This window comes from Salvelinus namaycush, chromosome 21, assembly GCF_016432855.1.
Source record: "Salvelinus namaycush isolate Seneca chromosome 21, SaNama_1.0, whole genome shotgun sequence".
In the NCBI taxonomy this organism is placed as follows: Eukaryota; Metazoa; Chordata; class Actinopteri; order Salmoniformes; family Salmonidae; genus Salvelinus; species Salvelinus namaycush.
The window spans coordinates 19,875,212-19,900,465 of record NC_052327.1 but is presented as its reverse complement, the minus strand read 5'-3'; the positions used below and the strand labels follow the sequence as shown (position 1 = coordinate 19,900,465).

General features: G+C 44.1%; 1 protein-coding gene across 1 annotated transcript; it reads right to left on the bottom strand.

Moving 5' to 3' along the window:
- Nucleotides 1-1,705: 1,705 nt before the first annotated feature.
- On the bottom strand, nt 1,706-24,059 carry mov10l1 (Mov10 like RISC complex RNA helicase 1). Its single transcript, XM_039016862.1, has 24 exons — nt 23,966-24,059; nt 21,391-21,578; nt 19,606-19,768; nt 19,342-19,454; nt 18,742-18,929; nt 16,409-16,552; nt 7,896-8,007; nt 7,603-7,682; nt 7,266-7,460; nt 6,855-6,969; nt 6,490-6,667; nt 6,270-6,340; nt 6,072-6,163; nt 5,580-5,638; nt 5,275-5,427; nt 4,899-5,080; nt 4,297-4,443; nt 4,081-4,202; nt 3,873-3,972; nt 3,556-3,702; nt 3,067-3,240; nt 2,526-2,675; nt 2,189-2,296; nt 1,706-1,948 (listed from the first exon to the last, which is right to left on the bottom strand). Exons 1-24 carry the CDS (start codon nt 24,057-24,059, stop codon nt 1,706-1,708), a joined length of 3,318 nt encoding a protein of 1,105 aa, XP_038872790.1.
- Nucleotides 24,060-25,254: the final 1,195 nt, after the last annotated feature.

Below are 25,254 nucleotides of genomic sequence, written 5' to 3'. Positions count from 1 at the left end.
ACAAGTATTTGTGTTTATGGTCATCTTGTAGGTGCATCTACCTATACCATAATTGTAGTGTGTGAACACCTGGTTTCAGTGTACAATAGGGGTCCAGACAAACTGGTCATTGAACCAGTACCACAATAGCCGAGGGAGCTCTGTAAGTTACCAACCATTTCTCTACAATTAAACCGGTCCATGTCATCAAGTTCTCACTTAAGACTCCATTGTTTATATTTAGATACTAATTAATAGTATTTGGAGCCGTAGATCACTTGTAGGTCTGTTAGCCTGACTTTCATGAGTAGTCACTCATGTTGCCTCTACCATACAAAATTCCTAAACCATGGGAGTAAGGAACTGAAACGTCTTTTCATTGTACATTAAAAAAATATATATATTTTTAGTAATTTAGCTGACGCTCTTATCCAGAGGGACTTACAGGATTAGGGTTAAGTGCCTTGCTCAAGGGCACAGTTGGCTCGGGAATTCGAACCAGCAACCTTTCGGTTCTGACCCAATGCTCTTAACTAAGATACCCGTAAGTAGTCAACACAGCATCTTCTGACAGTGAAGGAGAGATTTGACTTAGCATAGGCCAGAGCCCTGTGTTTTGCACAATCACATGACATAGCAAGAATTTATCCTTATCCAGAAATAAGACTTACACAAAAAATGAAAGCATTTGTCTGAGGATGGTGGACTACCAGACTTTAAAAAAAGGGACAGTTTTATGAAAAAGCTTTAAAAGGTTAAAAATCCAAGCATGTCACATATGCCAACCATTGGATTTAGAAAATCATAACCTTTCTAATGAGTGACTATTTTTAAGCATCTCAGACATTTTTAGCAATGTGAGGAATGGGATACACTGGGCTGCAGGAGACAGCGTGTCTGAACACCTGTGTGGCAGACGGGCAGCGTCTGTCTGTCTGCAGGTCCACACAGAGACTGGATGTGGCAACTGACAGTCAATCTCCAGTGACAGTCAGCCCCGATGGAGCCCAGTGAGAGTAGGGGGAGCTGGAGAGAGAAGGGGGTGGGGGGGCTCAATCACTCAATAGAACTTTAATGAGTTGCCAACGAGCCTCACTCAAAACCCCCCTTCTACATGAGCTCTTTGATGTGGGATTCAGGTGCCATGGTAACAGTCCCAGTCCCCCTCTAATTCATGCTAGGTTTCTCACAGGTAGTCCCTGGTACCAGTCCTTATACCTGTATGAGTCTTAAGCACACATACAGGTATACTGCATCATCAATATTGCATAATCAATAATGCATCATCGACACTGGTGTCAAAGTACAATAACCCAGTAAGAAAAAACACCAAAGGTTTGTGTCATTTATTACTGCCACCCAGTGGACGGCATGATAACAGCAACATACAGCAGTTAAGAAATGAAGTGCATTCTCTTAATACGTCTTTTACAAACCATTTCTCCATTTCTCACCGATTAAGACATATGCAGCCGACAGTGTATAATAACAAATGCAGAGAGCTAAGTCATCGTAATGTAAAGAATGAAAGAAGAAACTTCTATTTGAACATAATAATACAGGTAGTAGTGGAGTGTTGGACAGCGGTGAACTCACTCCTCTTTCTCACTGGCAGCTCTGAGGAGAAAGCGATGAATGTGTGTTATTACCGACAAATTAAAGCCACACCGTGAAGCGTCTTGATTTTACTCAAATTAAATGGTGTGTATGTGGTGCATAATACACTCTAAACACACTGGTGTGCTGCCCTGAGACAGGTTGGGGGGTCACAGCCCAGGTAGGCCCCGTTCTCAAAACAGTACTGGAGTAAAGCGGTGAAGCATGGGTCCTTGACGAGGATGTGCGGGTTGCCCACGACGATGAGCAGGGCTTTGGGCCGCGTGATGGCTACATTAAAGCGCTTAGGGTTGGACAGGAATCCCAGTATGCTTTGCAGGTCGTTGCCCTGCACCGACTCATTTGCCCTCACCTGGAACAACAAGAGGTCATTTATTTAGATGTTTTAGGGTAGGGGTGAATTACAACGTCAATTCAGTCAATTTCAGCAAAGTGATATTCAGCTCATACAAAAGTGACACATTATTTAATATTTTTCAATTTCAGAATTGATTCCCTTAATTGAAAAGGAATGGAACCGAGACCCTGTAAAGGGAGAAATTAGTCAAAGAGTTCAATAATGAGTAGGACAGAGGAAGGATTGGAACGTTACCGTGGACAAGATGATAACCAGAAACTCCTGTCCCTGGAACTCCTCCACAGAGCCCACCTTGATGTCAGACAGGCCCACCCGGTGGAGCAGCACACGGATCTTCTCCGACTGGAGAGGAGAGGTTCATGGATCAGGGGTTCAGACCGGTGTTCAGAGTTAAGGGAAAACTGTACTACTGTGACAGAATGAGTCACTTATGATTTTTTGAGGCATTTTAAATGTTAGCTTAGTAGATATCGCCTTCTAGAGGCTTAGGCTCTGGGGTTAACATCAAAACTAGCAGATAAAACTAACAGAATAGGACCAACTGTTGATGGCCGAAATGTGCACTACTAACCTGTTTCCTGTAGGGGGCGATGATGCCAATGTCACTAGCAGCTACAGGATTGTAGAGCTTCTTGGCCAGCTGGCAGCAGTACAGCATTACCTGTACCGCCTCTCCAGGGTTGAACCACGACGGGTTGTTGCCCTCTCTCATCTCTGTGCCCTGAGAGGGGGAATGATGACTGGCATTATTGGTTTTCGACGTCTAGGTTCTGCTCCAACCAAAGAGGAAAACCCATATTTGTCAAAATGTTCAAAAAATGTCAGTGGTAAGCAAGGAGAGGAAACGCTGATTGTTTGAGAAAGAGGCTGGAAGAGGACAGGAGGATATGAGTATGTAAAGACGAGACTATTTAGAAAGAGGCCATGTCTTGAGTTCATTTTGGGCAAGTTCTGCCTGCGACTATGGGACACAGGTCATGCTACCTTGTCCCTGACCTGCTGTCCGCCCCCCCCCCCCTCCTCTTTTACAACTGCTGATGTAAAAAGGGCTTTAAAAAACACATTCGATTGATTGATTGAAGAGAACAGGGAGTAAGAGACAGGGTCCTTACCCTGACTCCGTGGAAGATGAGGGGGAATCCCTTGGTTGGCAGACGGCTCCAGTGACAGAGTGAGTCCACTACGAACCTCTGGGCCCTGACACACAGCTCCCCTTTGTAGAACAGTCTAGAGGGCAGGGCCAGGAGGGCCTCGTGGGAACGGTAGTTGTACACTAGCTTGGTCACCTGGAATAGGAAGAAGAAAGGCCACCAGGAGAATGCGTCAACTGTGGTAGCATCCATTTACCACGCAGACCTGTGTGGCTCAGTACGTAGAGCTTGGTGATTGCAACACCCCGCTGGGGATATCCATGAGTAAAATGCTTGCACACATGACTGTAGGTTATAAAACAAGTCTGCTAAATGGCATACATTATATTACAATGCAAGGGCAAAACATTATGTAGAAAAATATGCAGAATTTGTATTCCTAGTTGGTGGATTCACTACGCAGGATTTTAGTGATCATGGCACCGACAGGGATTGTGCGTGTCTACTCACCAGCACTGGGTTGTATCCGCCATTCTCTCTGGAGTACAGAGGGTTGGCCATCAGTCTCTCCAGCAGGGACACCCCCAGGCCGAACGCTTGCGCAAGCTTGGACTTCACAATTGGACCCAGCTGCCGGGGGTCTCCAGCCAGAACTATCTAAAGGATGGCGAGAGCAACAGAAAATATGACTCACTTCCTGATCAGGCTACAGAACGCAGTGTCAATTATGAATTCTGTCAGTTACAGGCAATGGGTTGCTTTCTTCACAGTTGCGCCACTGTAGTAAGGGTTGTACTGTGGTTGTAGTACTCGGTGTTCAATCTAACCTGTCCGTCTCTCTCTGACAGAAGCCCCAGAGGTATCAGTGCCTCTGGCTCCGTGGCTTGGCCAGCCTCATCCAGAAACACATGGGTGAAATGACCCACACTGAGGAAACGCAGCAAAGAGACAATGACCTTAGTTAGATCAGGTTTACTACAGTTACGTTTCCTCTGGTGAGGGAGGTTAACACTGAACCCTATTACCCTCCCTCACCGCAGTCCAATCTGGTAGAACATGCCAGCGCTGGAACAGGTGCTGACCACAATCCTGTGAAAGGAGGCGTGTCGAATGTCCTCCCCAGCCTGAGAGTACTGCCTTAGAACCTCCGGGATGGCCTATGGATAGAGGGAAATGCGATACAGACAGAGGCACGAACTGGTCGGAAAAAAATAGGACTGATGAAATTCCTGCGGCCAATGGGTGCAGTACCTCTTCCTGTCGACAGGAGGCGTTGACGCGGGCCAGGCTGGCAGCGTTCAGGTACCCACTTTCATGGAGACGGATACAGACGAGGTCTGCAGCACTGTTGGAGGGAGTGCACACCAGCACACGACTACTGGGCAGGCGGTGATACACCTATGGGAGGAGGCCACTATTATTTTATTCAGGGAACTAAAATGGAGGGAAACTGCTGTAAATAACCAAATACAAGAAACTTGATAGAGCTTGGCCAGGTGCAATGGAATCGATGGAACATACTACAAGTGCAAACCCTGCTCATCAGACAGGCTGACCCAAACAGTCAAAACATTTGAAAGAAAACCAATCCTATTTGAACCCGGGGTTTGGTTGTTTATTTTTCTCTCTGCATTGTTGGGAAGGGTCCGTAAGTTTCACTGTTTGTCTACACCTGTTGTTTATGACGCATGTGACAAATAACATTTGATATCCATTGGGGTTAATTGCCTTCCTCAAGGGCACGTCGACAGATTTTACACTTAGTCGGCTCAGGGATTCAAACCAGCGAACTTTTGGTTACTGGCCCAACGCTCTTAACCACTAGGATACCTCCCAGGTTGAGGGGTGTCTACCTGTAGTATGGACTCTATGAGGGTGATAGTCTTTCCTGTCCCTGGGGGTCCAAAAAGGATGTACGGAGTGGGCCGACACTCCCCTGCCAGGATACGCTTCACTGCCTCCCTCTGAGACGGGTTCAGCTGCTGGTTGAATAACTGGCCTGGTTTAGGGATGGGTTTAGATGGCAGCCTGGAATCTGAGAGAATTAAAGAGGCTCAATACTCGTTCCCCTCTCCTTCACTGATCATTCATTCGGTCTCACAAATATACTGAACTGTCCTAGTTAGGACACGAGTTCGAATGCCCTTCAGGTTTATGACACTTCAGCAGCTGTAGTATACAGAGAATCTCTGTGCTGTCAGAATGAAGGAGTCCCAATGCTTATATCACCTGGTTTGGTTTGTGTGGCCTTTGAGACCATGTCAACGGAGACGCTTGACAGCTTCACCCCATCGGTTGTGAGGGTGCCCTCTTTCACCTCCTCTGGACCCCACTCTCCCGTCCATAAAGTGGCCTGAAGCGTCACAGCTTTAGGGAAGAACACTGGGAAGAGAGGAGAGGACACACAATCAGGAGTGGACCAGACAGGAAATAAACTTACCAGGGGTTGGGGATAGGGAGAGACAAGAGAAGAAATAGTTGACTAAATACAACACATTTTGGAAATGGGATTGAGAAAAAAAAGCCAAGATCACCATTCTCTTCAAAGTGCTTGTTCTGGTCCAGTGCTAAGTGGCATCGCCTCATGGACAACCTGTCAACGCAAACATCATCATACATAATTCATATACTGTCAACACAAACATCATCATACATAATTCATATACTGTCAACGCAAACATCATCATACATAATTCATATACTGTCAACGCAAACATCATCATACATAATTCATATACTGTCAACGCAAACATCATTATACATAATTCATATACTGTCAACGCAAACATCATTATACATAATTCATATACTGTCAACACAAACATCATTATACATAATTCATATACTGTCAACACAAACATCATACATAATCCATATACTGTCAACGCAAACATCATCATACATAATTCATATACTGTCAACCTGTATACTGTCAACCTGTCACACGTTATCTATGCTAAAGGAACAGAGATCAACACTTAGTGACACAGAAAGGATCCTTCCCAGAACCAGGACAAGGCAGGTACCTGTTGAAGGTGAACTCAACATCTAGAGGCTCTCCCAGGTAGCCATGCTGAAACTCAGTGTTCACCCTCAGACTCACGTCCTCGTCACTGATCTGTGGATATGGTCCACAAACAGTGTTCAGGTCAGTGTGAACAAAGCACAAGGAGAAATATCAGAGAGGCAAGCAAAACGCTAAGAAGATCAAAACCTCTGAGTACCTCTGTGACGTAACCGATGTACTCCATCACCACGCCTCCACTGATTGGCTTCTTCAGTGCCACTCTGTCACCTGTAGAGCAGACAAAACACTATGTCAAACATCTCAATTCAAGTATGGCTGACTCTGTGAAACGACACATTTCATTGTACTTATCTGGAGTGTGAGACAATCAAACGTCCTATTATTATTACAAGGCCAAATTAAGACTCAACAGATACCTATGAAGAGACTGGGCCTGCCCTCAGCCAGGCCAAGCACCTCTAGGTGCAGATAGATGGCACCTCTCCTGAGGAGGGCTCCACTGATGTTGAACTCCCTGAGCTCGCTCTCAGCTTGTAGCTCCTCCAGCCACAGCAGGGACGAGAAACGGAGACGCATGTTGGCCGCCGACAGAGTCTGTCAGAAATAGAGGGAGATTAACTAATCCATTATTTTACAGTGGAGGCGAAGGCCCCCATATCAAAACCCAGAGCGACTTTTCAATCAAAACCAAATTGGTGCCAAATTCCTGTATGCTGGGGGGAACAAAGAATTTAATTGACGATAGAAGACTTCCTTCTGAGTTAACTTGCGGTTCCCTTACCTCTCCTAGACATGGCTGGGCCACCAAAACGTCACGGTCGGCCTCCATACAGTCCCGTAGAGCCTGGGGCACCGGGTAGTTACTCAGGAAGTTAGGCAGGTGGCGCTTAGTCAGCCTGTGAAATAAAAAAATAAGAATAGAAAGTCATAGGCTAGCTACTTTATCTAACTACACAGGAGGGGTGTAATTCAACAATGTGGACCAAACTGTCATCATTCAACATGTCCAACATGGTTAGAGGAACTAGGTTAGAGGAAAAAAACATTTGATTATAGAGAGAACGTTGGTGGACAGTATCACCAACTAGTCAACATAATCTTCCTTATTCTATAGGGAAATGTGGTTCGAAGGTACGCCGAACATACTTCACTACATAATACAGCACAGAGACACTATCAGGGTGTAGTTTACCGTTGAGGTGGATGTGCAGCCATCACAGTGACCACTTGGGCAGCCTGAGGAAGGGGCAGTGGGGCTGCCGGGCAGTAGGGAGCAAAGGGCTGGAGAAGACTTTCCTCTTTACTGCCTACTGTGACCTCCAGACGCCTCCCGATGGTGAAAGAGGGGAAGTGCAGGAGCAGCAGCTCCGCACAACGCCCCAAGTTCCTAGGGTAAGATGGAGGGATACATAAATCAGTGTTTTAAAAACCTGAATCTTCAGAAGAAATTGATTGTCAGATAATAGTGACACCACCAGAAATAGACAACTATACCAGACTTGTATTGCAGCTAGCTAAGCATGACTTACTTGGCTCGGCAGCCCACTTTCACAGATACCTTCTCCCCTGGTGCAATCTCCACGTCTCGCTCATCTGTCCGTATGGCAGGCTTGTGAACAGTGTCCTGATGTGCCTCACCATTTTCTCCAACCACATCTCCATCTATCTCACTCATCTCCTTCCCATCACCATTGAGCAGTGCAGTAGGCCCAGCAGACCCAGACTGCGGGTAGAGAGCGGGACCCACCATGGGAGTGCGCTTGCTGGATAGGCCCTGAATACCCTGATAGAGGATCTGTGTTAGAGCAGGAAGCTGTACAACCCCCTTTCTCTGTCCCGGTGGGTCTGTCACAGTCCCTAGGTTGAACTGCTCCTCTGAGTCCCAGCCAGCAAACTCACAGCACTTCAGTCTATGGGTCTCAGAGCCTTGGTTCCTGTCAAGAGAAAAGAGAATACAGTGCATTCGGAAAGTATTCAGACGCCTTCTCTTTTTCCAGATTTTGTTACGTTACAGCCTTATTCTAAAATGGATTAAATAAAATAAAAATCTCTAATCTACATACAATACCACAATAACAAAACGAAAACAGGTTTTTAGACATGCTTGCAAATGTATTAAAAATAAACTGATACCTTATTTACAAAAGTATTCAGACCCGTTGCTATGAGAATGGAAATTGAGCTCAGGTGCATCCTGTTTCCATCGATCATCCTTGAGATGTTTCTACAAGTTGAACACAGTGGCCTCTGAATACTTATTTTTTTATAAATTAGCAAAAATGTCTAAACCTGTTTTCACTTTGGCATTATGTGGTATTGTGTGTAGATTGCTGAGAATAAAATATATATAATCAATTTTAGAATAAGGCTGTAACGTAACAAAATGTGGAAAAAGTAAAGGGGTCTGAAGACTTTCCGAAGGCACTGTATATCTGGTACCACAGGAGGAAAGGTATCAACAAGATCAAACACATCGTTTCCATATGTTTTATGCCATTCGCTCCGTTCCAGCCATTATTAACAATCGTCCTCCCGTCAGCAGCCTCCACTGTCTGGTGCTATCCCCAAGGTTTGGAAGGCGGCTCATGTACTCCCCTTCAAAGCTGGTAACTAAAATTGCCCTATTTCAAAACTTCCTTACCTAGCTAAAATATTAGAATCCTTGACTAATTATCAGATCTTTCTTAGAACACATTTCATGGCTAAATATACATCAGTTAGGTTTTAGAGCAGGTCATTGCACTGCATCCCTAGTTATAAAAGTGGTTAATTGAATGGATAAAAGGCAACATTGTTCTGCCCTCTTCATTGACCTGTCAAAGGCCTTCGATACTATTGATCACTCACTACTAATTCAGAGGCGTTCCTCAAATTGGCCTAGACCAGGCTGTATGTATCTGCAGCTCAGGGATGGAAAATTGCACAAGGTGCAACTTCGAAATTTGGTTGCGCATCAGCAGTTTCTCTCTTGTTATGTCAGTCACTGACAGTAACTCAATTAGCCCATGTCAGCTAACATTTTTTAGATTGGTAAAGTAGTTAAGCGGCCAGCTATCTAAACATATAGTAATCATGGTCAAATTAACGACCGGGAGGGGGGGGGGGGGCATTGATTGTTAGTCACTCTCACTCAGATAGAATATTAAAAACGGCAAACGTTTCTCTCCACCCAATCGGAAAATGTGTAGAATTGCCGCAGACTTGCTATAAAAAACTGCAACATTTTCTCTACGCCCATGGCACTATGTGCAGTATTCAGGAAATGTACTTTAAAACGTTCAATTTTTCGCTGCTGTCAAAAGGTAGGCCACTAAAATGTTTTGCTCGCAAGGTGGGTGTGGGGGGAGACCATTTTTGCTTAAACCACCCAAAAAGCTAGGGTCAGCTATGACAGCGGGTATGGATGTAAGTACACAGACTCATGATGAGTTCAGATTTTTTGGGGCCCCCACCCCCATCAAAGTTGCCCATCCTGTTGTTAAGTCAGGTTTTCTGGATATAACGAAAGGTGTCGATTCTGGGTCCTGCATAGGGCTGGATGATCGGATTAATTAAATGTATGTTTTTGCGCAATATTCCAAATGCCTGTATCGATTTTATGAGCGTTTATGTCCGCTTGTTCTCGTCTTGTATTTTTGGTCGTCTCTTTCGCTCCTTCTGTGCACCTCACCATTTACCCCAGAGAGCTATATATAATGACGAGATGCACGCCTCCGCCCCTAACAATGGGAGTGGTCACAAAGGCAGGCGACAAGCTTAGATCCAAAATAAGCCCATTGAAACACATCAGGCTTATTTTGGACCGATTTTAGTGTGAGAGAAACCTCTCGCGTCACCTTATCCTCTATGGTTTACACACAAACCAAGCCCCCCCCCCGCCTCACATGCCAACAAAGTTGAGAGATCACATCTTCCTCTGACAAGCAGTTACATTTTCGATAGCCTAATGTCTGCTACAAGAACTTAGTCATTATTTGTGAACATGCATTATGCATGGTTCTAGATGCATTTTTTCCTACAAATGTTAAACTATTTTGATAAAATAAAGTTATTAGTGGGTCTTGTGGTTGTGGAAGGCTTATATTAACCTGGGTATAACTTCACAAGTCCTGAATTAATTTGATATGCAGTGTATTTGACCTTTAATTGTACAACGCCGCTTAGAGAAAAATCATTATTTTATAATTGAGAGACATATCCTGAATTGCCCACAAGTTTGAAAAAAATTATCGAGATATGATTTTTAGGCCATATTGCCTAACCCTAGTCCTGTACTTTACCCTGTTTACATTAGCAATATTGAATTGTCTGTAAAAGAAATTGTAACCACTTGTATACCGATAATACTGTTGTGTATGGTATTGCCACCACTGTTGAACAGGCTCTATTTGAACCACAGCCTGCCTTCATTGTTTTACAGAAAAGCTTTATTGACCTGAAATTAGTATTGAATGCAGTTAAAACTAAGTATATGTTGTTCTCTAGAGCGCATACAAATAACTGATTATTTAAGCACATGTACTTTAAAAATGGTGCCCATATTGATCGTGTCCCTGCTTACAAATATCTGGGCATCTATACTGAACAAATATATAAACTCAGCATGTAAAGTGTTGGTACCAAGTTTCATGAGCTGAAATAAAAGATTTCAGAAATGTTCCATAAGCACCAAAAGCTTATTTCTCTGAAATTGTTTGCACAAATTTGTTTACATCCCCGTTAGTGACCATTTCTCCTTTGCCAAGATATGCCATATCAAGTGGCATATCAAGAAGCTGATTAAAACAGCAGGGTCATTAGGTTTAGTACTCATCACTGCATGGTTGGCCCTCTTTGATGTCACGTAGGTTGATACATTGCTATGGTTGCATTTACAAAGCCCTTTTAGAAAAAAGTCCCACTGTATCGAACATCATTACTAACCTTTAGACATACTAGTTACCACACCCGGTCTCAGGGATGGCCAACTCTGGAAATTCATTCAGTCTCTACAGAGTTAGGTAAAATCAGCATTTAGCTTTTTCTGCACTGTTTTTGGGGTAAAATCTTCAAAATGTTAAATGTTCTGGTGCCTCTAGGTCAATTCAGAAAGCTCATTGAGGACCTTATTACTGATGAATGGGTTTGTTTTTTTATGACCGTATTTTCTTTCTTTCTGCTTGCATTTGCATTTTGATGTGTTTATTTCTGTGATTTTTCTAATTCAGGGCTCACCTGATGAAATAAAAGGTTAAATAAGTCTCACAATAAAATGATATTCAGAGAGTCTTGGTAGGACAATCGTGCTAGTAATTGTGCTTAAATGTTATTACAGTGCGTTTGAAAAGTATTCAGACCCCTTTACTTTTTCTACATTTTGTTATATTACAGCCTTGTTCTAAAATGGATTAAATAGTTTTTTCCCCTCGCGGCATCCCGGGAGGTCTACCCTGGGGGTTTGTGATAGAGGGGGAGGTACATGCCGCGACGTTGGCTCCCTCTGCTGGGAGTACCCGTGCTGGGCACCCCCCGACGGCAACAATTAGGGGGAGTGTTATTCACAATTTTTTGTAAGGGGACCACTGTGAGATGAGACAGAGGGCCGCACAGATCTTTAATTTGTTGTACTTTTTATTCCAATATTATCAATTGAGAGCAAATTCAGAGCACATGCAATTGATTTGATGTACAGCACATCACAAATATTAACATACACACATCACATAGGCTACATCACATGTATAAGACCCATATTAAGGGCTACCTCAGTAGTTGGATGAGCAAAAAATGTCCCTTCTGCTCCTTGACTGAATTCATTCTAAATGTATAGTCTGTTGTTGTTATCCTTGTGAGGCGATCCAGGTGTGCATTGGTCAGTCTGATTCTCTGTTTTTGTTCCACAATGTTCATTGTTGATAATGTTGCTTCACAAGAATAAGTGCTGACAACAAAATGTCACCTTTCTCACACGGCTTCAGAAGTGGATACTCTGTGTCTGACACAAGGCTCCAGAAATGGGTAACACCTGATCTTAGTTCACCTTGCAATGTGTCATTTGCCTGCAGCTCCACTATCTCATTCTCTATTCCAGCACGGTCAGGACAGAGGGCTGTGATGACTGGGGTCAGAGATGACACTAGCACATGAAAAGGGGTTCTCAATGATGTTGTACTCCATTATATCCATGCATCTTTACTCAAAATTCAACTCCTACAACACACGCACAAATGCATCATAGCTAAAATGTGGCAGTATGTCAGGGTTGGATGTGGTGACTGCTCTGAGGTTTGGGAAATGAGCCCTTGCAATAATAATGTTCACCACGAGCACGACTTGCTGCATCACATTCTATAAGTCACAGTCTGAGTTTAGCCACTAGTGCTTCCTGATGAATGATACAATGAAACATAACAAATTCGGGAACATCCTCTCTCTTTCTCATCAGACCTATGAGTCCCTTCTCCTTCAGTGCACACAGATGACAGATTTGACCGGTCAATATTATTATCAGCAAAAAATGTAACAAGGGCGTTCAGAATATCCTCTCCTCGTGTTTGTTCCTGAAGGGGCAGTAAACCTACAAGTTCCTCTCTGAACGACTCGTTTTGAGGGAAACGGCCCCAAACACATAAATGGGTAATGACACATCAGTGCTTTGGTCAAACGCAATACTGATGAAGGAAAAAGGAAACCGCACACTGCTCTTGATAGTATCACTGATATTTAATAAGCTTACGTATCAGCCTCACGGCCTTCAACAGCGCTTTTGTGATTTTTTTTTAATTTGCACCCTTATGTAAACCTAGCCCCACCCACGTCCGTTCCACACATCGAAGGGGGTTGGAGGCGAAGGAAAAACAAATAAGTGCTACCAAATATAACAATATGCATTTCATAAATATTACAAGTGTTATAAATAAGACATATTAAACACATCTGTAAAACCACAATGAGGACATAGCAAGTTTTCATTAGTCATTGGGTACATCGTACGGAAAACATCTTAAATAGGCACATAATTCACATACATAGGCATTTCATCATTAAGTCCTTTAGGAAATAATGTCTGGAGGGTGAAAATCCCAAAACATTCTCTTTTACTCAGAGGATTATTAATATCACCTCCCCTGTCTGATATCTTAACTTTCTCTATGCCACAAAATCAAAAAAAAAAAGGTAGAAATGTCATGCTTTAAGTCATTAAAATGTACTGCGACTGGATAATCCCTGTTGTTTCTCCTGATTGAACTTATGTAATATTTATGAAATGCATATTGTTATATTTGGTAGCACTTATTTGTTTTTCTTTCGCCTCCAACCCCCTTCGATGTGTGGAACGGACGTGGGTGGGGCTAGGTTTACATAAGGGTGCAAATTTCCCAAAATTCACAAAAGCGCTGTTGAAGGCCGTGAGGCCGATACGTAAGCTTATTAAATATCAGTGATACTATCAAGAGCAGTGTGCGGTTTCCTTTTTCCTTCATCTTGTTCAATTGTTGCCATGCACCTGCAAATAAGATTGCTCAGATGTGCGAGTGCCTTTTGAATTTTGTCAAGCGCAATACTAAAACACGGGGCCACGGATCTGTCAGTAATCAGTTGCTTAGCGATGTCCTCGCTGATGTATTTTATGCATCTTGTTATGGTCGAGTCAGAGTCGCAGTCCCTTATTTTGCTTTAAAATAGCTTCCTTGTTTGTGAAATCAGCATACAATATTGTGGCTGAGGTCAAAAAAGATTTCTTTGACAATCTGAGTCTGAAGGCCTTCTTGTTTCTCGCGAGTAGACAAGCAATCTCATATGTTGCCTCTGTCGTTTTCTCTGCAACAGTGCTAGATCTGTCCATTTGTTGTTGTCCATTGAGCTGTCCTTTTGAGTTGTGCGTGCTATTTTGTTGTTTCTGAGGTTGCTTTGTGGTGGATATGTTTTGTCAAAGTGGGCATGGTGTGACTGGAAATGTCGCTCTAAATTTGCTTGTTTAAAACAATTGACTGTCTTCTGGCAAATAAGACAAAGTGAACTAGTCCCATTATGCAGTACAAAAAAAACCACTTGTCTGTTCATTTCTCCTGGAACTTAGTGTTCTTCTTGAATCGTCCGTATCCTTCTCTTAGCCACCAGAGCCACATTAGCTAGCTGCATTTCCCCGCCTCCATCTTCCCGATTCTCCGGTGGTTGTCCGTTCATAGCTCTCACGTTGCTCTCCAGCTCTTCCCCCTCGTCAATAGATTTACGTTTCTTTTTTACAATAAATCGATCTATGTCAGCCAGACTGCAAAATTATCAAGTAGCAAACTGATGTGTCGGTCGCTGTAGCTGAGCAATTGCGTTCTGTTTAGGCAAACATTCTATTTCGGCCTTTCTGTTCAACAGCTACGCTATGTTGCCATCTATCTGCCGTCCAGGGAACAATAGATATATTCAATGAAGTGATCCAGGCCTACATTACAACACATTGAGTTGAATCATTGTTATGTATTATGAATGGAAAACCACAGCGCAATGAGTACCACTGAATTAGGGGGAGTGCCAACCAGCCGTAAAGACCACGGGAGAGAAAAAGGGAGGCAGGGAGTGAACCTACAGAAGGGAACGAAGCTCCCGGGGGACGGAACCGAATGCGAGGCGGTGGCTCAGAAGAAGGACCGAGCCAACCCGAAGTTATTTTGTTGTTACGTTTATTCTATGTTGCCCAGTAAAGGCATGTTTTCTGACTAGAACCTCCTTGTATGTGTCCATCTGTGTGCTCAAACCCAACACCCCATGGTTTACCACACCCTCAATCTACACACTATACCCAATAATGACAAAGCAAAAACAGGTTTAGAAATGTTTGCATATTTATATATAAAAAAATATATACAAATAAAACGGAAATATCTAATTTGAAGCACCTTTGGCAGCGATTACAGCCTCGAGTCTTCTTGGGTATGATGCTACAAGCTTGGCACACCTGTATTTGGGGAGTTTCTCCCATTCTTCTCTGCAGATCCTATCAAGCTCTGTCAGGTTGGATGGGGAGTGTCACTGCACAGCTATTTTTCAGGTCTCTCCAGAGATGTTAGATCAGGTTCAAATCCGGGCTCTGGCTGGGCCACTCAAGGACATTGAGACTTGTCCTAAAGCCACTTCTGCGTTGTCTTGGCTATGTGCTTAGGGTCTTTGTCCTGTTGGAAGGTGAACCGTCGCCCCAGTCTGAGGTCCTGAGCAGGTTTTCATCAAGGACCTCTCTGTACTTTGCTCCGTTCATCTTTCCCTAGATCCTGACTAGTCTCCAAGTCCCTGCCCGCTGAAAAACATCTCCACAGCATGATGCTGCCACCACCATGCTTCACCGTAGGGATGGTGCCAGATTACCTCCAGACGTGACGCTTGGCATTCAGGCCAAATAGTTCAATCTTCACTTCATCAGACCAGAGAATCTTGTTTCTCATGGTCAGAGTCCTTTAGGTGCCTTTTGGCAAACTCCAAGCGGGCCTGTCATGTGCCTTTTACTGAGGAGTGGTTTCCGTCTGGCCACTGTACCATAAAGGCATACTTGTTGGAGTGCTGCAGAGATGGTTGTCTTTCTGGATGGTTCTCCCATCTCCAGAGAACCTCTGGAGCTCTGTCAGAGTGACTATCGGGTTCTTGGTCACCTCCCTGACCAAAGCACTTCTCCACCGATTGCTCAGTTTGGCCGGGCGGCCAGATCTAGGAAGAGTCTTAGTTCCAAACTACTTCCATTTAAGAATGATGGAGGCCACTGTGTTCTTGGGGACCTTCAATGCTGCAGACATTTTTTGGTACCCTTCCCCAGATCTGTGCCTCGACACAATCCTGTCTCGGAGCTCTACGGACAATTCCTTCGACCTCATGGCTTGGTTTTTGCTCTGACATGCACTGTCAACTGTGGGACCTTATATAGACAGGTGTGTGCCTTTCCAAATCATGTCCAATCAATTGAATTTACCACGAGTGGACTCCAATTAAGTTGTAGAAACACCTCAAGGATGATCAATGGAAACAGGATGCACCTGAGCTCAATTTCGAGTCTCATAGCAAAGGGTCTGAATACTTATGTAAATAAGGCCTTTCTGATTTTTTGGGGGAATAAATTAGCAAAAATGTCTAAACCTGTTTTCGCTTTGTCATTATTGGGTATTGTGTGTAGACTAAGTTAAAAAATATATATTTAATGATTTTTATAATAAGGCTGTAATGTAACAAAATGTGGGGAAAAAGGAAGGGATCTGAGTACCTTCTGAATGCACTGTAAAATTAACACATTTCAACAAAAGCCTTCATCAGGGTATTTACAGATTTACAGTGTAGTTCTGTCATTTAAGACAAGTAGACACTCCATGGCTGACTCACTGTATCCAGACAACCAGCTCCCGGCTCTCTCCCAGCAGCAGAACCCCAAAGTGTGTCTTGTCGCCAACCACCAGGCCCCCCTTGTCCTCCAGGAGACTATTGATCTCCGCCTCTGGGATGGACCTGTTATTGACAGTATTCATACTGTTTGAGGAAAAAGACCAGAGTAATGGTGTAGGTCAGAGGCCCGAGTCCTAATTCATTATCAGCCTTTAATACCATGTGAATTCTTCCTGAGATTTCACCCAACACAAAATACATGGTGGAATTGCTGATAATGCCATGAGACCATCATAGGTCATTTAATTGATACAAGGGTGTGTGGGTAGCAGTGGAAAATGTATTAATTCACTGATCATTGTCTAGGGTCTATTTTTGTAGCTACTTGTGTTCGCTGGGAGCCATGATGCACAGAGCCCTCCAGCAGAACTGTTTGTGGTTATTTACCTGTGTTGGCTGGGAGCCATGCAGAGCCCTCCAGCAGAACTGTTTGTGGTTATTTACCTGTGTTCACTGGGAGCCATGCACAGAGCCCTCCAGCAGAACTGTTTGTGGTTATTTACCTGTGTTCACTGGGAGCCATGCACAGAGCCCTCCAGCAGAACTGTTTGTGGTTATTTACCTGTGTTGGCTGGGAGCCATGCACAGAGCCCTCCAGCAGAACTGTTTGTGGTTATTTACCTGTGTTGGCTGGGAGCCATGCACAGAGCCCTCCAGCAGAACTGTTTGTGGTTATTTACCTGTGTTGGCTGGGAGCCATGCACAGAGCCCTCCAGCAGAACTGTTTGTGGTTATTTACCTGTGTTGGCTGGGAGCCATGCACAGAGCCCTCCAGCAGAACTGTTTGTGGTTATTTACCTGTGTTCACTGGGAGCCATGCACAGAGCCCTCCAGCAGAACTGTTTGTGGTTATTTACCTGTGTTGGCTGGGAGCCATGCACAGAGCCCTCCAGCAGAACTGTTAGTGGTTATTTACCTGTGTTGGCTGGGAGCCATGCACAGAGCCCTCCAGCAGAACTGTTAGTGGTTATTTACCTGTGTTGGCTGGTAGCCATGCACAGAACCCTCCAGCAGAACTGTTTGTGGTTATTTACCTGTGTTGGCTGGTAGCCATGCACAGAGCCCTCCAGCAGAACTGTTTGTGGTTATTTACCTGTGTTCGCTGGTAGCCATGCACAGAGCCCTCCAGCAGAACTGTTTGTGGTTATTTACCTGTGTTGGCTGGGAGCCATGCACAGAGCCCTCCAGCAGAACTGTTTGTGGTTATTTACCTGTGTTGGCTGGGAGCCATGCACAGAGCCCTCCAGCAGAACTGTTAGTGGTTATTTACCTGTGTTGGCTGGTAGCCATGCACAGAACCCTCCAGCAGAACTGTTTGTGGTTATTTACCTGTGTTGGCTGGGAGCCATGCACAGAGCCCTCCAGCAGAACTGTTTGTGGTTATTTACCTGTGTTGGCTGGGAGCCATGCACAGAGCCCTCCAGCAGAACTGTTTGTGGTTATTTACCTGTGTTCGCTGGTAGCCATGCACAGAGCCCTCCAGCAGAACTGTTTGTGGTTATTTACCTGTGTTGGCTGGGAGCCATGCACAGAACCCTCCAGCAGAACTGTTTGTGGTTATTTACCTGTGTTGGCTGGTAGCCATGCACAGAACCCTCCAGCAGAACTGTTTGTGGTTATTTACCTGTGTTCACTGGGAGCCATGCACAGAGCCCTCCAGCAGAATTGTTTGTGGTTATTTACCTGTGTTGGCTGGGAGCCATGCACAGAGCCCTCCAGCAGAACTGTTAGTGGTTATTTACCTGTGTTGGCTGGTAGCCATGCACAGAACCCTCCAGCAGAACTGTTTGTGGTTATTTACCTGTGTTGGCTGGTAGCCATGCACAGAGCCCTCCAGCAGAACTGTTTGTAGTTATTTACCTGTGTTCGCTGGTAGCCATGCACAGAGCCCTCCAGCAGAACTGTTTGTGGTTATTTACCTGTGTTGGCTGGGAGCCATGCACAGAGCCCTCCAGCAGAACTGTTTGTGGTTATTTACCTGTGTTGGCTGGGAGCCATGCACAGAGCCCTCCAGCAGAACTGTTTGTGGTTATTTACCTGTGTTCGCTGGTAGCCATGCACAGAGCCCTCCAGCAGAACTGTTTGTGGTTATTTACCTGTGTTCGCTGGTAGCCATGCACAGAGCCCTCCAGCAGAATTGTTTGTGGTTATTTACCTGTGTTCGCTGGGAGCCATGCACAGAGCCCTCCAGCAGAACTGTTTGTGGTTATTTACCTGTGTTCGCTGGTAGCCATGCACAGAGCCCTCCAGCAGAACTGTTTGTGGTTATTTACCTGTGTTCGCTGGTAGCCATGCACAGAGCCCTCCAGCAGTAGAAGGACTGGCTGCTCTCCACCACCACTAGGCTGACCATGTCCCCAGGGGAGGGACGGTACCCGGCCGGGAGTAGCAGGTTGTCCAGGCTGAAGAACACACTGTCCTCCACCACGCCGCTGCTGCCAAACACACTGGACACACGCACCTGGGTAGGGTGGGGGGAGTGTGCGTGTGTGTGTGCAGAGAAGGGGGTGAGATTAGACCTTCAATGCTGCAGAAATGTTTTTAGTACCCTTCCCCAGATCTGTGCCTCGACACAATCCTGTCTCGGAGCTCCACGGACAATTCCTTCGACCTTATGGCTTGTTTTTTTCTCTGACATGCACTGCCAACTGTGGGACCTTATATAGACAGGTGTGTGCCTTTCCAAATCAGAAGGGGGTGAGACTAAAAGTTTGTATCATCACATTAATGTGGACTTGACGGTGATAATTGGACTACAGATCAAAGTCCATGGGCAGGAAACATGTAGGTACTGTATGTTGCCATGTCTTCAGTGAGGTAAAGTTGAAATGCCATTTGCAAGGAATGAATGAGGTTCTAGAGGAGGGACTGACCTGGTCCATGCGGCGGTAGCGTAAGGGGGACACAGACCGGGCCTGGCTGCTCCACTGGGTGGGACTAATGAAGTACTGGGCCTGGACCCAGTCCCCTTTCATGGGTTCAAAACCTGATAGACAGGAGCAAGGAATTGAAAAAAAGGAAGCATAGAATAGGAAATTAAAGCCTAAACGGGTATAGCATCTGGGACAGCTTGGCAGCTTAGAAATAGAATAGTAGAACATAAATAGAAGTAAATCTATTTTGATCGTTGACAGTACCATCACAAAGAGCTTGTCGTGGGAAAAAAGTGGTCTGATTGATGAAGCCACCGTCCCGGTCACATGACGTCACAGTACCAATCAGAGGACGGAGCTGGTTCCTGTCTGCCTCCAGGGAGGCTCCTCCCCCTCCTTCCTCCCAGGCATCAGCATTCTTCTCCACCTGAGGAACGGAATGACCACAGTTGTAAGCACAGAACATAGTATGTATGTATCTCTATGGTTGCAACATACAAGACAAACAAGGGGGATGTGTCCCAATACTCTTCAATATGCTCCTTTCTCCATTCCTTCACAACCAATGATTTGAAAAGTGCCTCCAATTTAAAAAAAAAATTAAAAGATATTCACCTTTATTTAACCAGGCAAGTCAGTTAAGAACAAATTCTTATTTACAGTGACGGCCTACCAGAAGGCAAAAGGCCTCATGCGGAGACGGGGGCTGGGATTAAAAATAAAAAAATAGGACAAAACACACATCACGACAAAAGAGACAACAGAACACTAGATAAAGAGAGACCTAAGACAACAACACAGCATGGTAGCAACACAACATGACAACAACATGGTAGCAAAACAACATGTCAGCAGCACAAAACATGAGAGAAACATTATTGGGCACAGACAACAGCACAAAGGGCAAGAAGGTGGAAACAACAATACATCACGCGAAGCAGCCACAACTGTCAGTAAGTGTCCATGATTGAATCTTTGAATAAAAAATAACATATTGTAAAAAAATACATTGTTGAAGCCTAGTCATTTCTAGAGCCCAACCTATTTATCGGTTGACCGATATTAATCGGCTGATATTAGCCTTTTACAGATGTATTTGTATCAGATATATTTAATCCACCGAAAAGGACCAATACAAGATGCAGAGAAAACGCACCAAAATCCCCCTCCCCCATCATAGACAGACTTTTTTTTGTATCTCATTATTTGTCCTGGAGAGGGCGCTCTTTACATGGCTATAAGCCTATCTTGCCTTGGCGTGCTACAGCAAGACTCAACACTATTCTCCAACGCAACTACACCAGTCAGAGAGGAGAGTGAAGTTACTGCTTCTACAGTGAGTGCTGAGTAGATAGAAGCTTGCCAGCTCAATAAAGTGCAAAAAATACACACTGGCCATATACTGTTACGTAAAGTGTCATGGTAGGGTGTTGTGACAAACAATGGATGCTATGCCCAAATGTAAAGCAAGCAGAATGTTCTACTCTGTGGTAACATTATCGTTGCAGCCCACGAGTGAATCCCACGAAATCTGGAGTGTTTTATTTGCTCTTTGCCAAGGGTATTCCTCAAGCTCTGTCATTCAAATGTTTTCAGAGACACTAACATAGAAGGTTACAAAGTAGTGCTTCATAGCGACGCTTGGATGCATGTTTTGTCACTTGTCAGGGACTGGTGCAAATTCCCTTTTCGCCAACCCCGTTTCCATGACGAGTGCTGGCTAGTTAGCCAGCTAACTACCTGTGAGTGTACTTGACGCCATTCACATTAATGTTCTTTCCTCAAATTTAAGAAATCAGCTTTCTGAGTATCTTTGTTGGGCTGTTTTAAGCACAATCCATACAGACGTTTTTATTTTATTATTAAAACTATAATAAAAAATATCTGCAGATATTGTATATTATATTTCCACTCTAAAATCGGACCAAAAATCTCATATCAGTCGGGCTCTAGTCATTTCACCTGGCAATTGTAATAAAGACCAGGTCTCATCTTCGTAGATAACAAAAACATACTGGTTAAAGTGAGGTCTTGGTCAAAGTGTCTTACCCTCAGTGCTTTCCACCCTCCTTGGGCACTGTCTCGTACTGCAAGGCCGTTGACTGCATCCCCGACCCTGAGCGGCACGCCACCCAGCACCTCTCCTGTGGTGAAGTAGACATCGTCGTCGATCATGCCGTAGTCCTGACACAGTAGGGTCACCACGCCGCAGCGCAGGTTGCGGACCTCCTCCATCGCTGACACAAAAGAATATGACTGGTCATTGATCAGTGCATTGAAAAACTTGGTGGCAAGAAAAAGTATGTGAACACTTTGGAATTACCTGGATTTCTGCAAAAATTGGTCATCAAATTTGATCTGATCTTCATCTAAGTCAAAACAATAGACAAACAGTGTGCTTAAACTAATAACAGACAAATTATTGTATTTTTCTTGTCTATATTGAATACGTCATTTAAACATTCAGTGTAGGTTGGAAAAAGTATAGGCCCCTTGGGGGCACAGTACGGCCCTTCAATCCGGCCCACGAGACTGTTTTTTACCCCTTTTTTCTCCCCAATTTCATGGTATCCAAATTGGTTGTTACAGTCTTGTCCCATCCCTGCAACTCCCGTACGGACTCAGGAGAGGCGAAGGTCGAGAGCTATGCGTCCTCCAAAACACAAACCAGCCAAGACGCACTGCTTCTTGACACAATGCCCGCTTAACCTGGAAGCCAGCCACACCAATATGTTGGAGGAAACACTATACACCTGGTGTCACCGTTAGAGCGCGATGGGACAAGGAAATCTCTGCCTGCCAAACCCTCACGACGCTGGGCCAATTGTGCACAGCCTCATGGGTCTCCCAGTCACGGCCAGCTGTGACACAGACTGGGATCAAGCCTAGGTCTGTAGTGACGCGATGCAGAGCCTTAGACCACTGCGCCACTCGGGAGGCCCCCGCAAATTGATTTTAACAAACAATTGGTCCCTCAAAAAAATGCAGCCCTCCATTGACTTTCAAAATCCCGATGTGGCCCTCGAGACCAAGGTTGCCCACCCCTGTCCTAGGCTAATGAGTTCTCCAAAAGCTAATTGGAGTCAGGAGTCAGCTAACCTGGAGTCCAATCAATGAGACGAGATTGGAGATGTTGGTTAGAGCTGCCTGCCCTATAAAAAAAACTCACAAAATTTGAGTTTGCTATTCACAAGAAGCATTACCTGATGTGAACCATGCCTCGAACAAAAGAGATCTCAGAAGACCTAAGAGTAAGAATTGTCTTGCAAACAGCTGGAAAGGGTTACAAAAGCATCTCTAAAAGCCTTGATGTTTATCAGTCCACGATAAGACAAATTGTATACAAATGGAGAAAGTTCAGCACTGTCGCTACTCTCTGGCCATCCTGCAAAGAGCACAGTGCAGAATGCTCAATGAGGTTAAGAAGAATCCTAGAGTGTCAGGTAAAGACTGGGCATCTCTAGAACATGCTAACATCTCTGTTGACGAGTCTACGATACGTAAAACACTAAACAAGAATGGTGTTCATGGGAGGACACCACAGAAGAAGCCACTGCTGTCCAAAAAAACTTTGCTGCATGTCTGAAGTTCGCAAAAGTGCACCTGGATTTTCCACAGCGCTACTGCCAAAATGTTCTGTGGACAGATTTAAACTACAGTGGAGTTGTTTGGAAGGAACACAAAACACTATGTATGGAGAAAAAATGGCACAGCACAACATCAAAACTTCATCCCAACTGTAAAGTATGGTAGAGGGAGCATCATGGTTTGGGGCTGCTTTGCTGCCTCAGGGCCCGGACAGCTTGCTATCATCGACGGGAAAATGAATTCAAGTTTATCAAGACATTTTGCAGGAGAATGTAAGGCTATCTGTCCGCCAATTGAAGCTCAACAGAAGTTGGGTGATGCAACAGGACAACAACCCAAAACACAGAAATAAATCAACAACAGAATGGCTTCAACAGAAGAAAATACTCCTTCTGGAGTGTCCCAGTCAGAGACCTGACCTCAACCCGATTGAGATGCTATGGCATGACCTCAAGAGAGCGGTTCACACCAGACATCCCAAGAATATTGCTGAACTGAAACAGTTTTGTAAAGAGGAATGGTCCAAAATTCCTCCTGACCGTTGTGCAGGTCTGATCCGCAACTACAGAAAACATTTGGTTGAGGTTATTGCTGCCAAAGGAGGGTCAACCAGTTATAAAATCCAAGGGTTCACATACTTTTCCCACTCTGCACTGGAAATGTTTACACGGTGTGTTCAATAAAGACAAACATATAATTGTTTGTGTTATTCATTTAAAAGCACACAGTGTTTGTGTATTGTTGTGACCTAGATGAAGATATGACATTTTATGACCAATTTACACACAAATCCAGGTATTTCCAAAGGGTTCACATACTTTTTCTTGTTACTGTAACTGTCAATGGTTTTGACTAAATCAGAGGTTTGACACAGAAAAGTACTTAAAATTCCTTTGAGAACAGGTGGGTAGTAGCCACTGGCAGTGTTGGATCGCTCTCATTCTGGGATTTATAGCACTCATTTGCTGTCGACTGAAACAGGTCAGGTGCATTGAGAAGCTGTCAGGCTGCTTGGTGAGCTCATTTGTAGACTTACCTGCGGCAAATAACCCATCCACTTCATCCTCCTCTACCTTTCTCCATAGTGGGGCCAACAACTTGGCTATCACACACTGCACTGCTGTTACCATGTCTGCAAGTAGCTAGATGCTGAAAGTGGTGCTACTGTTAATGAGGGCAGAGGGGAAAACAAAACAATGTGACTGGTGGTTTATCAAAACCATTTACATAAGTGTGGCCACTCTTGCACGTGATTGCTTTATCTGTCATGCAGTGCACTTGATAGCAAATACAATTGCCGTTGCATCTAATTTATTAGCACGCTAATGTTGCCAACTATGCGAACGGTAGCTAGTTGACTGACATTATGCTTCCAAAACTCGTCTTTATTGCAGGTTTGTAGCTATGTAAACGTGATGAAAATACAACACGGTGCATAACCTAACTAATAAAATATAGCTTTATTCCTGAGAAATTATTGTACAAGGCAACATACCTCTGTTGCAGCAAATTGCTCTTCGTAAATGTGTTCACGTGCTGCTTTCTCACATTATGATAGACAGCGCGCGACTAAAAAGATGCAATTGCGTGCGCGCACATGGACACCTTTCTTAAAATAGTGTCGTCAACCCGACCGTAAGAGAGAGCATTGAAACAACAGGTCTGTCCCTATCTGGCGTCCCGCGGTTGATTCGATTCCCCCCCAAGTTTTCTGAGCAAAACATTTTTTGGGGTGGGGGGCATACAGTAAAAAAAAAACTCTTAACACCATGATATCAGCTCCAAGTGATTTCAATTTTGGAAATCTGTTCCAAAGTATTCCCCGCATAATATAGAGAACTATCTCACCTAGCAACATGTCGTTGAAAAGACGAATGTGCCAGACGTCCAATAGACGTTCGGTTTTGGTTGAAATTATAAATTGAAAACAACATAATTTCAATGTATTTGCATACACATGTGCACAGTATCAGAAATTGGTCTATGAACAATTTTATTAACAATCATACATCACAATTTATTTGCAACATTCAAGTGCTAATTAACTGTATTCCACTACTGAAGAAGCATTAATAACCTACTCATATTTCAAACATCCAGCGTGACAAAATATACATTTTTATTTATTCCATGCCTCACCATTAATTTATTGCCAATACATATTAACAAATCGGTTTCCATTCTGTTTTGATATTTCATATTTACATTTCATGTAACATTGACACTGAACAAAAATATAAACTCAACATGTAAAGTCTTAGTCCCATTGAAACATGGGACTAAGACTTTACATGTTACATGTTAAATATGAAATATCAAAACAGA

Coding starts and splice junctions, on each gene's coding strand:
- mov10l1 (XM_039016862.1), bottom strand. CDS start 24,059: ATGGTAACAGCAGTGCAGTGTGTGATAGCCAAGTTGTTGGCCCCACTA. Junction 18,930..19,341: donor GCTACCGCCGCATGGACCAG/GTCAGTCCCTCC, acceptor CACCCTACCCAG/GTGCGTGTGTCCAGTGTGTT. Junction 7,461..7,602: donor AAAGTGGGCTGCCGAGCCAA/GTAAGTCATGCT, acceptor ATCTTACCCTAG/GAACTTGGGGCGTTGTGCGG.